Source organism: Lepisosteus oculatus, chromosome 7 (assembly GCF_040954835.1).
Source record: "Lepisosteus oculatus isolate fLepOcu1 chromosome 7, fLepOcu1.hap2, whole genome shotgun sequence".
In the NCBI taxonomy this organism is placed as follows: Eukaryota; Metazoa; Chordata; class Actinopteri; order Semionotiformes; family Lepisosteidae; genus Lepisosteus; species Lepisosteus oculatus.
This window is the reverse complement of record NC_090702.1, coordinates 25131118-25147970: the sequence shown is the minus strand read 5'-3', so window position 1 is coordinate 25147970 and position 16853 is coordinate 25131118. Positions and strand designations below refer to the sequence as shown.

Below are 16853 nucleotides of genomic sequence, written 5' to 3'. Positions count from 1 at the left end.
AAATTAACATGTGTCGAAATGTGGATCTAACTTAAATTAAGATGGCCTCCGAGCCACCATTTCTCAAATAAATTCAAGACCGGCTATACCAGTTTCCCCTTAACTTACTTTAAATTCACAATGTTAAACCAGAATTTCTTTACTATGTTGCAATTCTTTTAAGTCGTGCCCAGATTATGTTTACCTCAGCTATGTTCTGCTGCTACAGTACATGGGTAAGAACTGCTTACAAGTCTTCAAAACTGCTTGTTATATTCTTATTTTGTATTTTTCTTCCTACTTTTGGGCTTGGTCGTGTTTGGAGGTCAGATAGGCAAGAAATACTAGAACAGAACAAACATTTATGTCTTCTTTTGCCCTGCATCAGCCTTTAAGTTAATTTGACCAATGAATTCAAAAACCCCTTTAAAATCTATTTGTGAATCACTGAGTTTATCAACACTTAAGCCTGCTTCAGATTTGTATTTCAGACAGTGCAGTGATACATTTTATCTCTGGATTATCAGCTGCTTGCCAAAACACAGCCTGTAATGTAAATTGTTTCTCTATGAAACATTTTTTGCTATTTGATTCCCAATGTATTAGGTTGGAACTTGTTCGAAAGCCTTTAGAATGTCTTGCTGCTATCTAGTCTCTATAGTGCATCTGGTACATTTAATTTTTTTTCCAGCTGTGACCTGTGTTGTCCAGCTGAGCCATTTGCCCATTAGTTAATTACTTTGTGTTTGGAAATAATATTTTAAATAAAGCTTTATGAGAAAAAGAGAATTAGACTTGCAATGTCCAGTTTCAAAGACAGGACATTAAAATAAAGCTTGACATATTGAGCCTTGAGGAAATCATCTTATTTTTTTAGATATTATTATAATAAAATGTGTTGCATTTGAAAGGTTCTCTCCTATAAAAACAGAATTAAGACCCAAAATAAACAGTTTTTGAAAGCCACTCCCATTTAATCATTATTCATGAATATCCTGAAAATTGTCAGAGCAACCTTACTCATATAAACATCATTAGGTGTGATAACAGGAAAATATGCATTAAACATACATTAAAACATAAAACAGACTTGACAGGAGCCTAATAAAATACAAAGTGAAATGGCAGATTATTTAATGTAGAGATAAACAGATTAATTTGTTTTTAATTATTTGAGTGTACAATACAGAAATACTATCTTTCATGAGAACATCAATGATGATATAGTATGAAGTTTAATCAAATCAGCTTCATGATTCTTTAGAACAGATGAATTCTTTAACAAAATCAATAAAGTTTACATAAAACAACTAAACTTTTAATTCACATGATGTAATCAATCCTTCATTGTAACACTTAATTGTGACATGTTTTATCTTAAACTTAATGTAAAGTAAAAGAAACAAAGATACAGCAGTAGTTTATATATATATATCAGTTAATCTTTCCTAGAAGAGACCAATGTGTTTATATCTTATATTGCACTTGCCACCTCCCTGTGTCATTTAAATTACCTTTTACTGATGACATTATTAGCAATACAATACATCACCCATGAACACTGGAAGGAATTTGTGTTATTGGAATTATTTGGATACAACTTAAAAATGCTGTCAAATAATTGCACAACAAATATAAATGCCATTCTTTTGGTATGATAATCAAATTTTTCTTTGTAATATAGACCTAAAATATATATACATTTAATAAAATCAGTAGCAATCATGCACCAATGTAACATTTAGCCTCATCTCTTTGGAATGTTAAGGTTTTTTTTTTAAAAACGAAGTTTTACATTCAAAGTGCTCCACGTCGAAACTGTTAGCTTTCTGTTATTAAAATGACTGAAAACAGTCTAAAGCCACTGTGACAGATCCATTCATTTGATATATAGCAAAATAAAAAATAAAAAAGACCCCAAAAAACAACAACAAATGCACATGTAACCTAGTATTTGTTCTCGCTCTACAACGTAATGTTATTTGCTCAGTAATAATTGTAAGATGCATCCTTCCAACGTTGTGCTTCTTTTATAAAATTACACAGGTGGACCCTGTGTGTTGTGGTTCTTCAGGACTGAGGAAAGAAGAGAAAAGTCAGTGTTGTTAAATTTTGGAAACTGCAGGACTGAAATGTGAGTCAAATGGGTTCTGGGAACAATGATCACCTTTATCTGTGAACCCTGCTTAAGTGACTGATAAGTCCTAAGATTCAGCTGCTCTGAAGTTATATCCTTTAGACTTCAGCTTGACTCAGATTGGACTCCCCAGGATAATGTTTGCAAACAATACTACTTCACTGTTCTCTGTCATATGTTCACCATTGTACCCAGGGGCTGGAAGAAATAATGTTGCAGCAGCTGCTGAACCATGTCAAGACTCTCCTGGACTTTGCATTTACCTTTTCTAGCACGTGTGACCTTTCTCTTCTATGTGTCATAGACCAATTAATAACCAGTGTTAACCATAGCCTGATTACTCTACGCTTCTTTGAAGAACCTGGTACAGGTGGTCTGCAGACCTGCTTTGTCATCAAAGACTAATACTGTAAGATATGCAGAGAAACCAACATTTCTGCATTCCACAATGAGATGGTCTAGGTGACATCTCAAGCAGGGTGATACATCTCACTTACTGCTACCCCTGTAATGAAATATGCTGCTTAACACATTAATTACATTTGCACAGTCACCTGACCTTTTACTTATGCAGCCATGTAAGGGGATCATTTGTTTTATCAAAACCATGACATCTGTGTCCATGATCAGAGTCCCATAGATCTCATAGCTGTTATTCCTAGGTACTAGGTATTCCTAGGTTTGAAATGACTAAACATGTCTTGAAGTAATTTCTTGTTCAAGATAGAAGAGTGAACAAATACAGCAATTTAGTGCCACCTAGCGAGTAATGCTTTATATGTAGCCATTCAGAAGCCCGTAAAGCTCACACTGTATGTGCTACGTGTGACCTTAAGAAAACTGGATGTTTCCTTCTTGTAGGTATTTTCAGAATTCAAACCATATTTTTACATTTTAGTACAATCTATATATTTTTTACTTCCGCACCATCAATGACCTCCTGAGCTCACTCTTCCAACTATGCGCTGTTTACTTTCAGTAAATTTCATTTCAGAACAGCATTTTTGTGAAACTGATCCACACATTTGCAGCTAGACGTTTCATTGGAAGGATTATAATGAGGCTGTAGATACAATTTATTTACTTTGAACCGAAGTTGTTTTTCAATATATTAAACATTGCAGAGACGCAAGAATCAATTATTCACACTATTCCATTACAATAATCACTTAATTACAGCTAAAACACATTAGCCAGTCTGTCCAAAAACAGTCATAAAACAAACAGAACCCCTTAAATCCTAATGATAAAACTCAGTGCCTAAAGGTTCTTTATACCTCTCTAAAAGATCGCACCACAGCCACTGATATTTTTTAGCTGCTGAGCACAACCTTCATTATTTTTTCTTTCTTTTCTTCTGTGCTTTCATTCTTCATGCTGTAATTGGCTGTCAGATTGGTGGTGGGAAATAAATAAATAAAATCATACAGAAAAAAGTCACCCCTATAAGTTTGACAAACTATGGCCTGCTAATTAGCAAGAAAGATAAATGTTTAATACCCCTAACCCTGGCAACACCAGGATCGGCTGTGACCTAAAGCTAGAATGTACAATACCTTTCCTTGGGAGTATCTGCCAGTTTCATTCTCTTTGATGCTGTGCTGTGGCTCCCAGGGAGGAAGGGCTGGGAGTTGGGGTTCACAGTTTGTACCTTCTCCTCTCTTTCAACCTGTGAGGAGGGGTGGTGGTGGGCCGCATACACAAAAAACAACAAAAACTCAGGTTGCACCCTTTGAACAAAAGAGGAAAGCCTTGGTATTTTTTCAGAGGAGTAAGAAGGCTGATATGTAGCTTGGTGTGCTTAGCTGACTCCCTTTATCAGTCATAAGTACAGCACATTTATCCCAAGGACTACTACTAAGGGGAGAGAAAGCAGAACTCGTACCCACCTTAAGAATCTTTCGAGGCTCCCAATAAATTTACCACAGGGTTTAAACACCAGATCTATAATATCTCTAGAACTTATGACACCCACAAAAGCTAAAATTGTAAAATTCTAATCTAAAACTACTATGGATCTTAGAAGTGTTTTTGTGACAGGAGAAGGGTTTATTGTTTATGCAATTATATGAGGTGTCCTTATTCAGTTCACTGTTTTTAAGCATAGATTACAATTGCTGCCAACTGCTGACCTAAATGAAACAAAGACTAAAATGAAAAAGGCATTCTGGTACCTTCTTCAGATACCTTCAACCAAATATCACAGAGCAAAGTTTCGTTACCCATAGCCAGAGAAAACAAAGAATTATAAAATGTTTTCTTATTTTTTTAACACAACATTACAGAACTTTAGTGTCACCTCCTGTCAACAGGTTTCTAAAAAAAGATGGGAGCTCAGCCAAGTGCAACTGAGCGGAGTTTAGCTCTAGAAGATAAAAATGCACATTTAAAAGTTCATGGCAGTTTTTCATGCATGTTTGATCAAAACCTGTCATCCTAACAACAAACTAAGGGGGAGAATTGTGCATGAAATCTGGGAATGGTTTAAATGGGAATGGTAATAGTGAGAATCCTTGTTAACCTTTATAAAACAAGTCACAGAAGCATCTTTTCTAATGCTTTCTATACATACAGGGACTATTATTTTAGGATGACAGAAACTGGTCAAGGAATATGTTATGGAATTTAGATCTTGAGTTAAGGAAGGTGAACAGACAACATAGAAAAAACTCACCATGTTCCTCTTCCTTCTGTATGGATGTCCATCCTTGTTCGGAATAGTCTCCTCTTCATTGGATCGTAGTGGTTTTCGAGAAAGGTCGTCTCTCTTGTGCACTACTGTGCTCCTAGATTTCAATTGTCTAATGACAGAAACAAATCTAGTATTACAATGCTTATTTTACAGGTCATATAAGAAGGGGAAGGCCAACTTCAATAAGTGGTGAACTACTGCTGCTTTGAGAACCACACATTCAAGGACACCACTGTCAAAACAGGTAGAGTCCCCTAAGTCATGATTAGCATTAGAACAGCCCACACCCTAACCACATCCAGTGTTTTCTGTGGGAGCTGTATATTTAGGCCTCATGAAAGATGGTGTGCCCAATTCCATGTTCACCCCTTGTCTTCCATCATTCATACACATCGGAACTTCAAGTAGGTGGCTGTGTCAGCGTGTGCAGGTTGCAAAGGAACAAGTAAAGGTTTATTCCATGCTGAAAAGAGAAGAACAGAAACACAACATTTCGGCAGTGGAGCCTTCTTCGGGTGGCACATTGCATTTCTTTTCTTCTCTTTTCCACATCAGAACCTAGTGAGTCAGGTGTTAAGAGTCCACTCTGGCCATCTGATTATCCAATTACAGTGGAGCTGCAATTCCTCAACAGCAAACTACAAACTATCCTATCAAATTACATGGTACGAGCTGAATCATGGTAATTTGCTGACAAATTGGCCACCAACTTTAAACCCTTGATCTATCACCCCAGTCAACAACACGACAATATCAAAATGATAAGACAAAGTTTACTTTCCCACAACTGAAGGAATGTCACTTAGAAACAAAATATGTTGTCAAAAATATAAGAAATACAATATACTGTGTAGACTACCTCTAGTGTAAATTGTTACACGACTAGCAATTAAGCTCAGGAGTTTATTCTTCATTTGGTTAAGGCATTGTGCATTTTCTCTTTGCATAGATGAAATATTCCATTAAATTTAAAAGAATCAACCTATTAACTAGGCTTAGGATTCTTGACATGCAACAGTAAATAATTTATGAAATTAAATTAAGCCATATATCAAAATTTATACATACGTGCTACTTAATTATAACAGAGTTGGTAAGATGTCCATGGCTGAATGCAGAAGAGATGTTAACTTTGTGTTCATTTGCAGATTGTGAGCAGAAAGACAATTACACAGAAGGAACGTTTTTCTTTCTTTCTGGACCAGGCCTCCTCCCTCTTCCCTTTAAAAAATCATGGTGCCAGCTCCTCATTATACTCAAATAAGTAGAAAAGGTATGGCAGAAAGCTAGACTGAAAAATACCATGTCATGACCGAAAACATTTTAATGTTTTTCAGGTTCCTGGAATGACAACTAGAACCAGCCACACCACATCAATTAGCAGACATATTTCAGTATTAGCTGACTTGTCTACTGTGGCTTCACAGCCAAAATGGTAACAAGAAATGCTGCAGTACACTGAATTTCTCAGTTCTATCAAAGTGTCTCCACAGGTTCAATGTGAAACATTTTCAGATAAATTGCATTGGAAGGAAAAAGGGAATTGAGCTAGGACACAGAAGAGGAAAAATTTCATTACACAAAGAGTTGTGGTTGTCTGTCCCAGGCATCCTAGCCTAGTGTTTGAGGACCAACCTCTGAGCTCCTTCAATCTGGGGCCAGACTAAATGTGGTCAGATAGCCGCGTCTTGTTTGTAACTATTCTTCTGTCTGTAAGTTGTATGAAGCTTGCAAAGGTTTAATAGGTCTATAAGGCCTGCTTTTATTAGAAACCACAAAGTAATGGAACAGAACAGAATTCTAGATACACTCCAACTAAGGTCACCACAGAACTCAAGCCCATCCATAGGAGACAGTAAGAAGAAACAGCCTCATTAAGGAATACCTGCTGAACTGTTTACAGTTTGAACCCAGGTCTCATTGCAGAAAACTGTGCTTTGGGTTACTCTGTATCTGTGAAAATATCCCAGAGATATTTACTTGAACAAGGCTTGTAACGATGGGTGAGTCGACAATTACTGCATGGAGGCAGTAACAATAAGTAAAAGGGAGTTGTAGGACCATTCCTAATCAATTAGACTGCACAGATAGTTCTGCATTAAGAGAGACATTTTCACTGACAGACTGCATAAAAAAGATTTTCATCTATCATGTGGGCCACATGCCTTGCCCACAACAACTAAAACAAATTTTTAAATCTTATGTAGAGGCACTCTGCCTTTCCTATTGATGTTATAATAAAGTTACTCAATGAAACTGATGAAAAATAATACAGAAAATGGCAAAAATTGAAATAAGAAATGAGACAAGGCCCTTCGGCCCATCTTACCCTTACCCTTACCCATCTGGGACAAAGAATAAAAAAGATATTTATTTCTGGCTAGGCATTTCCCAGAATTTATTTAAAAACCTGCAAATACTGAAATTCCTGCACATTACATTTTTACTGTACATATGAAGATACAATTTCATTGGTTTTATAGAACTGTTAACCTTAGCACAGCAAGCAGCAATTGATGCCTTTCCGATTCTGCCATACCAGAGACTTGTTAACCGATCAGGTTGTCTGTTCTTGTTTGGCAAAGCTCTACTGCATTGGTTTTCCTATAAACGCCTGTACAGCTTCCCAGAATGAGACAGATCCTTAGGTTCAACTCTGAGACTCTAGGGGGCATTGTTTTTGAGCTTTAGAGGCGATCTGTCGCTAAAGACATTGATTCTATAAAAACCGATCGACTAAACAACCCCAAAACTGTGTCTAATTCCGCCCTGCCGTTTAAATTGAATCCTTGCAGAAACTTCATTTCTTTAAGTTTCACATGACAAATAAATATCACAATAACACTGTCATCTTTTTTTTTTCCTGTGCAAAAAGTCAATAGATCATGACATTAAGATTACTAGTATGCAATTAACTGACATAAGGCTGCAGATCAGGTTTCTCCCATGGAAAAAATGAAAATAACATGAGCTGAAAGTGAAGTTAATCTGAAACTTAACTTTAATACTGATTATTAAGTGAATTTATATTGTGTATATTATTTATTTTAAATATAGATTAATTGCAATAAGCAGTACTTATAGAAGTTCAAATATGCCTTGTGCAGTGTATGAAAAATGTGTTAGTGGCTTAATAGCAAAATTCATATTCTCTACTTTGTCAAAGAAATCATGAATTTAGAACATTCAAATACATAAACACGTATATTTAAAAGATGTCTTAATTTGAATTTTGAAAACAACGAAATCATCACATGACCATCACATAAAAAAAAAATCTTGTGTAGGAACACTCAGTAATATGGGTCTTTGAAATTACAACAGTGTTTTAACAACATTACGTCTTGTGCCCTCTTCCCATTTTGTCCCATTTGATAAATCACACATTTTTAAAAATATTTTTCAAAACCAGAATGTTTTACTTGGGGTAAAATAAGTTACAGTGAATGTCAGCAAAAGCTAAAGAGAATAATACCAAATATGTTGTTTATGTAAGTATAGTATGCTAGTCTTTTTAGGTTAGTCTCTACCAACTCTGCATACTGGGTTAGTGCAATTTCTGCCCCTTTCCTCTTTGTAGATTTGTTCAAGCTGTTTCTGTTTGCCTGGGAATTGCTTATGGACAACAGTTTTCAGCTCTTTCTATGGATTCTCAAAAGGATGCAAGTCAGGAGTTTGAGTGGGACACTCAAGTGCTTTCACTTTTTTTAAACCACTCCACTATTGCTTAGACCGTTGAAAGATTTTGGGTTCTGAAGCAGTTTGTCCTGTAGGATATGCCAACACTGTGCTCCATTTATGTTCCCAACAGTCTTCAACGAGTTTCCCTGCTGATGAGAAGCAGTACTATAACATAATGCAGCCACTACCATGCTTGATGACAGATATAGTGTTGTACTACTATATACTGGGTTTGCATCAGATGGAATGCTTTGCATTTTGACCAAAAGTTTCAGTTTTGTCTTGTCTGACCACAGACATTTTGCGACACATTTGAAGTATCATTTAGGTGATTTGCTGCAAACCCCAAGTGGCATTTCATTTTTTCGTGCTCCTTACAAGCCCCTTTTGTGTACTGGCTGAGTTATTAATGACTGATGCACATTTTCTCTCATTTTTGCTTTTGAAGTGAACTAAACTTTGAAGGTAGCCGTTGGCCTCACGGCTGCTCCGTGAGGAGGGACATCCTGATCCAGGCATTCCTTGAACATCTTAATGAGCGACATCACCAGAAATATTAAAGGTCTTTGCATTTTTTTTTTTATATTGATATTGAATATTGAAATATTTTCTAAAAATCTGTGTCTTTCTATAAATATATCTCCAAGATGTTTTAAAAACTCCTTTGTGTTCATTGTTTAATCTGTGTTACCTGACTGAGGAACCTTACAGGGACAGATATATCTATTCTGACATCATGTGAACTACTATTATTGCACAGACTGAGGCCACCCAACTAACTGTGTGGCTTCTAATGGTAGATTTGTGCACATGTTAGGTTGTAGGTAGATTGTATGGTAGATCTGTGCATGCTTGTCACAGTAAAGGCTTTGAATACTTACGCTATCATGACCTTCTTTTTCACTTTCATATAATTATATATATATTTTTTTTAAGTTTGGAATTACCATGGACAGGTGACAAGTGATCATGAACTGTGGGTTTCACAGCCAATGCATTTCAGTACTTTATCTATTAGTCATTACTCTGTAGTAGTAGTTACTCTGATAAGTTAGTTTTGCTCACAAGTGGTCACATTACTGTACCTTATTTTTACAAATACTTTCATTACCTTATTTAGGGAAATACTCACATTCATGCGATACCTTAAGAAAGACCTTATACCTACCCAACCATGAGAGTGAAGCCAATATCCTGGCTTCGCTTCCATCAAGGAACAGCTGGATGAGTAGATTCTTGAATCAAGTAAACTACTGTACTAACTACTACATGGGGCAGATGGGCTGAATGGCCTTCTCTCATTTGTAACCATTCCTAAGCCCTTATAAAATAACCATGTGCACATAGTTTAAGGTCTACTGATTTTGAGAACGCCTGGCCATAAAATTGAGTTGCGGAAATTAATATCGCAGTTGATACTTATCATTCTTTGCTACCCAGGAGTGATCAAGTATAGACAGAAATCTTAAATTATTCCTAATCTCCTTTAGCCAAGTCATTTAGACACAGTTTTCCATTATTAAGAGAACAGATTAGTGCATATCAATAAGTTAATGACTATTAAAGTATTATTATAAAATCTTATACTGTATTAAAACCAAAATGCTTACCAAATATCTTATTATCACATCTTAATATTAAATGTTAATGGTATTTAAATTATCACTATTAAATATTTTAGTGCTGTGAATAATCAGTTGTTTTTTAGGCACCTAGGTTAAAAGCCTAATATAGTTTAAAACTTCACACATGTTAATTACAGTCATAACTTAAATATTCATCGAGGAACAGCAGATCTGGAGGCAGTCTAGCTCAGAAAGGCTCTTTAAGTTGTTAGTTTTTAAATGTCTCAATTCAGCTCATCAAGGTACATGTCAAAGGCTTTGTTACACAGCTCTGATATGGATGCGTTTACATTCACTAACAGAAAAAAAACCGAACAGAAATTCTATTTACCATTAACATCTAGTCTGGCATTAACATTTAGTGTTTACTAATAGATGGATTTCTTAAATGTCCATCAAGAGGATGGGAAAGGGCTCCAGAACAACATTTTTTTTTCCTTCCACGTCCCATATTTTAACACTGTACCGTAGGTATGGAGAGATATTAGGTTAGTCGTTTCTCCAGCCATCTGCTTTCCTCCACCTGCAGGGAGATTTTTATTTATTTTTTTCCCCATCTCTCTTGCAGGTGAGCGCTTACCTTATGTAATGCTGTCTTTGCCACAGCATCTCACCGCGACCCTGTCAGCCGCAGAACAGCAGGCATGACCCTAGTAATGACCACCCTGCAGCCGCAGAGTTGGTCAGCATCGGCTGATTAAACTTTTAACAACATCCCCTGTGCAATAAAGGGCAAAATGACAACTTTGCCCATCGTCAAGGTGTCTGTATAATAAACTAATTAGCTGAACCTCACAGTCTGTGGAGCTTTTAATGAGTGCTATCGGCTGGCCTCTGTAATAATAACCCAGACTGCCCCCTTTTGGGATTCAATTAAGGCAGAGACTGTCATATGCTTGGCGTAGCTGATCAATGAATCCATTCCGACCTTTGTCGGAAGTGTTCACAAGGTCAGTGGCAGTAGCAAGGACAGCCAGCACGGTTCAGGAGACCTACCCGATGGCAGACGACAGGCTCCGGTACCAGTCATTAATGTCCTCTTGGTCACTCGACATCAGCAGAAGTTTGCCTCGCTCGAAGGTTAACTGAAAGAGAAGACACCACTACATTAATGTGATAGGTTTACCTCTAAACGGAGTGGCTTCTGTTTCATTTAAACTCATTATTAATCTGATTTTTCTGTCTCTAGACCACTATCCGTTAACATTTTATCATGCAGTCACCCTCACCGCCTCCTATTACAGGAGTCCCTCTCAACAGCCTATGTAATTGACATAACACTGTTGTACGTTTCCCTTCTGAAACAGCAGTTTCTTCTTTACCAACTAATTTTCCCTTGTACAGAAAGCCATGTTTACCAGGTGATTCTTAGAGTTCAGTTTCACAAAGCCAAAAGGTCACACTAATTACCCCCCCTTTCACCATTTCTGTTTTTCAAAGAAAAATTCCTGTATATGCATCTAAAGAAATCTGACTGTGGAAACTAGTTGTACATAGTCAGACTGACTTCTGATTCCATTTTTTTTTTACAGGAAGAAAGGGGATTCACTTAGTTCAATATGTTTTAGCTATCTAAATTTACATTGCTGGAAATATCAATAATATGACATTTTCTTTTTGAGATAATAAGGTACTGGTAAGTATTTTTTCTAAAGATGGTACTTCCACCTCATCCAAATTATCACTGTAAGCACATCTTTTAGACAAAATCAAAAGTACAATAAGCGTAGTGCAGATGATTAATTAACATGATAAACTGGGTGAAAACTAGGGTCACACAGCATCACTGATAAATTAGATTTATGTTTAAGTCCAAAGGCCAAAGTATTGTGACAATTTCATTTCCTCTCCGCATTTACAATAATGCTAATGCTTCCATTCTTTTTTGTTAATTGAAGAATTTCACTAAAAAATATTTAATGCAATCTTGAAAAACTTAATAAGGCTTTATAACAAGGGCTACCTTTACTCATCATCTTTGTGTTGGAAATGAAAACATTATCAAGCTTTTCATTGGGTAAAATGGAGCAAACTTACTTTTCTATCAATACTTCATATAGCAATTACAGTACGTCACATTTAGTTTACTTTCACTTTCTGGATGTTTCATGAGCTTGGGAATGGGCTACACATTGAAAGTGGCACATTTTACAAACTTTGAAATACAGCACATTTTTTTCTTGCTTGAATGATTACATCTACAATATACTGTACACATAGACATGTGATGTAAGGAAATAAGCACTGAAATCTTACTGTTTAGTCTAGAACCATACAGTACAAAGCATTGGCAAAAATCTTTTGTGTTGTCTGTCACTATTTTCAGGTTAGCAGGAATACTTCTAACTAGTGTGGAAAAGATCAGCAATCCTTTTCTTGAAGATAATAGCCCATTCCTTTGTATAATCTGTACTGGGATGTACTGGAAAGAGAAGCTGACAAAAGTAACAGTCAAAGATGCCCCCCGCACTATAATTTCATAATAATTGAAGATACTTGTTGATGACTGGTCAGGTCATGGCCATGTGGTACCTTAATGTCATTGCAAAATTGTGAAAAGGTCATTTCTGCACCATTCTTCAACCATAACTATATCACGAGCCACATGTCCAAACACAAGAATTCCTTTACAGACAGCAAAGGTCTTTGTCTTTAAAAACAAAGACCAATGCATGAAAATTCTGTACTGCTCTAAATCATACTCAAGAGTTACCATTTGCAGGAGGGGCAACTGAAATTGCCATTACAGGTTTTTAAAATGATTCAAGCCCTAAAGACTGTAGAGAGTTGTTCTCGTCTCCTGCGGTGTGAAAAGAGACACAAAAGCCACAAACACAAGTTAAACACTTGAGACTCATCTGAATTCCCATTTCCGTCTTGGTGTGCACTGTCTGATGCAGACAAGACTGCCAGTGGAATGCTAGTTTGTTCCAGCAGAGGTTGCTGTTATATAAGAAATCCCAGGCTTGCTGTTTAAAAGCACTAACCGTCACATAGCAATATGAAATCCAGAAGAGCAGTTCTGACTGAAGTGTCTGAAGAAGACAATCTATAAGAGAAGATCTAGTTCTGACATTTCCCTACGCAGCCTGTGTGCAAAGGCTGAGAAAGTGAATGTCAAATGAAGAATCCTATCCTGGTATTTATGTGACATTTTTTCTGCATTATATTTTTGATTTTTTTTTTACAATACATGCAAATATGTTGAACATATTATGAAAGTTTCCCTTGTATTGAAAACTCTCAGACTGAAATTAAACATGGCCTTGAAAAAACTTTTATTGCCTCAAAAGTCAACAAAAGCACTGGTGAGTTGCTGGAAACAACATATTACTTTTCACGGTTTTCATAAAGGAGTGACAAGACGTTCCTAAGACAAGCAGGGTTGTCCTGATCCTCTGAGGTATCTAAAAGAAAGAGTAAGAGACTACCAGTGCTATACTTTCGCTTACTTTGTATCACATACAGTAATGTAACTCAATGACAGCTCCCCACAATGTGACAAAATTACTCACAAGTAGTAGAAAAGTACCAGAGACCAAAAGATAATAAGCGGGCAATGTGAATTTACCAACAGATAGAAAGCCAATGATACAAAACGAAATATGTATTTATGGCTTGTCACAGTGTTTTCTGGAAATGGTTAGTAAAAATCTAAAGTGGAAGGACTTTAAAGATGTTTTGCAAAAGTAACACTAAAACTAGCGTTTGAAGCTGTAAAAATCTAACTTTTTGAATGGATAAAAGGAGTAGCACAACTTCCAATACAATCAAAGTACAGTAACAGATTAGAACCTTCCTTAGTAAAGAGAAATGTTCAGTAGAGTAACACATCAAATACCGTCTCTGCCACACACCAAAGAACAAAAATAGCAGCAGCAAAAACTAGCCTAACTCAATGATTGTGGTATATTTTGTTGTACCTGAAACCAGTATGACAAACTTCCATAGAGAATTAACATTTCACAGTAAGATACAGTATACTATACGTGACATAAGTTTGTATTTATATCAAATTCTAATTTACATGCTACAAGAAATGTGTTGAAGATTACTTAACCCCAGCAGGTTTCAAAACAGTCTCAATTTCTGTGGAATTGTTTGTGAAATGTAGTAAACTTCTGTATTTATAGTGGTGCTCTCACAGAAAAATGAAATAGAACTGTTATTTACCTTATCTTGTGCTGAATTCAGGTAAACAACGCTATACACCAACAACATCATGTGCTAAATAAAAAGACATCACCAGCAGATCTTACTTTAAACAAGCAATGTTGCCCAAGAGGGAGTGTGTAATTTGAAGGGGTTTACTGTCTTCATAATTCAAGTATGGATTTGATTAAATCAAATAAATAATCTCCTTATACTGACAACAGCGCAACAAACAAAACAATATGACAGCTGTGGAAAATTCAAATATATGTGAAGCAGAATATAGATAGTTGGAACTCTGCAAAACTAAACACTTGGCATGGTTTCAGGTTATTTAGCTCCAGCTGGACTGTAAATATTAATAATGGACTGTAAGTTTAAACGATGCTTCACCTTGATTTCAGAAACTTCAAGAGCATACTTAGTATTAAGCCATTTCAACTCAGTGCTTTTTTTGTCACCAAAATTATAAGCAGGGCTAATGCAAAATGCAAAAAGCCGCTAGGCTTTAAAATGTCAGCAATTAAATTTTACTGAAACGTTTTGCCTGTTTTGTACATTATTACATCATGCTTTCTTAAAAAAAAAATTAAGTTCAAAGTACTTTAACTGCTAGTCCAGTTTGCCCCACAGGTGGTTTTAACACTCCCAGAGCAATTCGGTCACTTTCTTAATTGGGACTCTAAGATAGCAACTGCAGATGCTGGAAACTGCTTTGCTTTCTATGCCACAGAGATGCAGTTAGGCAGGCAGGGCTGTGCAAAGTTCTTCACTGAAGAAATAAATTTAGATATAAACCTAAATGTGTTAAGAGCTCCATTAGCTGACCAATATCTTACAAGACATTTTCTCACCAAACTTTCAGAATTTCAGGTCATGCTGTATATAAAACCCTCATTAATATGTTTAGTATTTAATATTTACTTTTTAAAACTGAAATCTTTTTTTGTTTTGCGGTACTTCCTGGACCTATTACTTTCCAGTGAAAAGGATTAGCACTCTTATGTCGTAAAATAAAGGGGAGCTTGAGGAGTGAGGGGGATGCAACTTCATCCCTTTAATCATCAGGCATTACCTGCTTTCATCAACATTAAAAGAGCTTTATTCCAAGATTACTCATGTCAAATAAGAAAATCAGAGATCCAACCCCAAACAATAGACGTTTTATACCAGAATAATTAGAATAGGAACCTATTAGAGAGGATTATAATTAGTGGCTAACATATTAAATGACCTTTAACATTTACCTGAAGCCCTGGTTATATGGAAAACAGGCAAGGTTATGAATGGCATATTAGTAATCTTTAATCTTTATTACTGCTGCGGACAGAATTTTAATGATTGTTAAATAGGCAGCGGTCACTAACATATCCCTATTAAAATAAAGGGGGGAAAAAGCTCATAAAAAATTAAATGGATTAAGATTTCAAATGTACCATCATCAAAAGTATTATCTAATTATGGAGTTCAGTGAGCAGGCCAAGTGAAATGGCTGATAATATTAGTTACTCGCCACATGGGAATGGTTGAGATTTATGCACAAATAGATTCCACTTCTGTTGCAACGCAGTAATTAAGAATTTGTCAGGAAATTTGACCCTCTAGGGTAGAAATTACTTTGTAAAATAGGAATGGCAGAGCCCTAGCCTCCTTACTGCACATAATTTAACTTGATTATTTATACATCAAAGAGAGTCTGCTGTGGATGCAGTATAATATTTAAGTAGTTGGAATATTAGGGAGTGAAGCATCCAGAAAAGGAGGAAAAAAAAGCTTTCTCTTCCAAATATGCGTGAGAAAATGGAGGAAATTTTCATAAAGCTTTTCGTTTTGCATATAAATTGGTGTCTAGATTGTGCCTGTGCATTTACTGCTGTCAAATTTAATTTTTCTTTAATTCTTCAGGCCCAGATGTGAAAGGCTCCCAAGTGCTGACAGCAATTTTCCCTGCTTACAGGTAGCACCCTGGATCAATAATATGTCTTTATGAGAAATTACCCTTAATGTTATTGAGTATGCATTTTGCTTTATAGGATAACAAGGTAATGAAATGCCATTTCAGTCATTAGATAACGCTAACTACTTAAATAAAAAGGGTGACAGGCCTGAAGAAGATGTATTTACTGGCAGGAAGGAAGGGATGAATTTCTAAGATAATCTGATAAGCAGCTGAAAGCTTTTAACATTTGAAAATGAAAATTACCAGCATAAATACAAGCAAATATTATGCTAATTCCTCAGATTATGCCTTACCTCAAGAATAAGTTTATATACATTATAATGTAATTACTGTATTCACGTAAAGACCCATGGGGAAAAATACCATCCTAACTTTGTGAGCTTGAGTTTTTTTTTTAATTTCACAAAGACAACAGAGAGCCACTCTTTCTAAAGCCTCCATAGAGCCTCCATAGATATACAAAAGAATATCATATTTGCATGAATGAATTTTAATCATAACTCTTAACTGTATGAAGTGCAACTGTATAAATGGTACTCCTATACCAATGACTATGATACTAAGAGTTGTGATTCCTGGTTCATCACCAGACACTGCTTTAAGAGACGACTGAATAGCAATGTGCTC

At 36.0% G+C, this 16853-nt stretch overlaps 1 protein-coding gene across 1 annotated transcript in view; it reads right to left on the bottom strand.

Annotated features, from left to right (window-relative positions):
- Positions 1–913: 913 nt before the first annotated feature.
- The window catches only part of arhgef39 (Rho guanine nucleotide exchange factor (GEF) 39), an 82464-nt gene continuing 66524 nt past the window's right edge, over positions 914–16853 (bottom strand). The window contains exons 9-12 of the mRNA XM_015352930.2: positions 11111–11199; positions 4791–4917; positions 3673–3785; positions 914–2055 (exon numbers count right to left, since the gene is read on the bottom strand). Of these exons, the coding sequence (XP_015208416.2) occupies positions 2010–2055; positions 3673–3785; positions 4791–4917; positions 11111–11199 (375 nt within the window). The 3' untranslated portion in view covers positions 914–2009. The remainder of the gene's footprint in view (positions 2056–3672; positions 3786–4790; positions 4918–11110; positions 11200–16853) is intronic.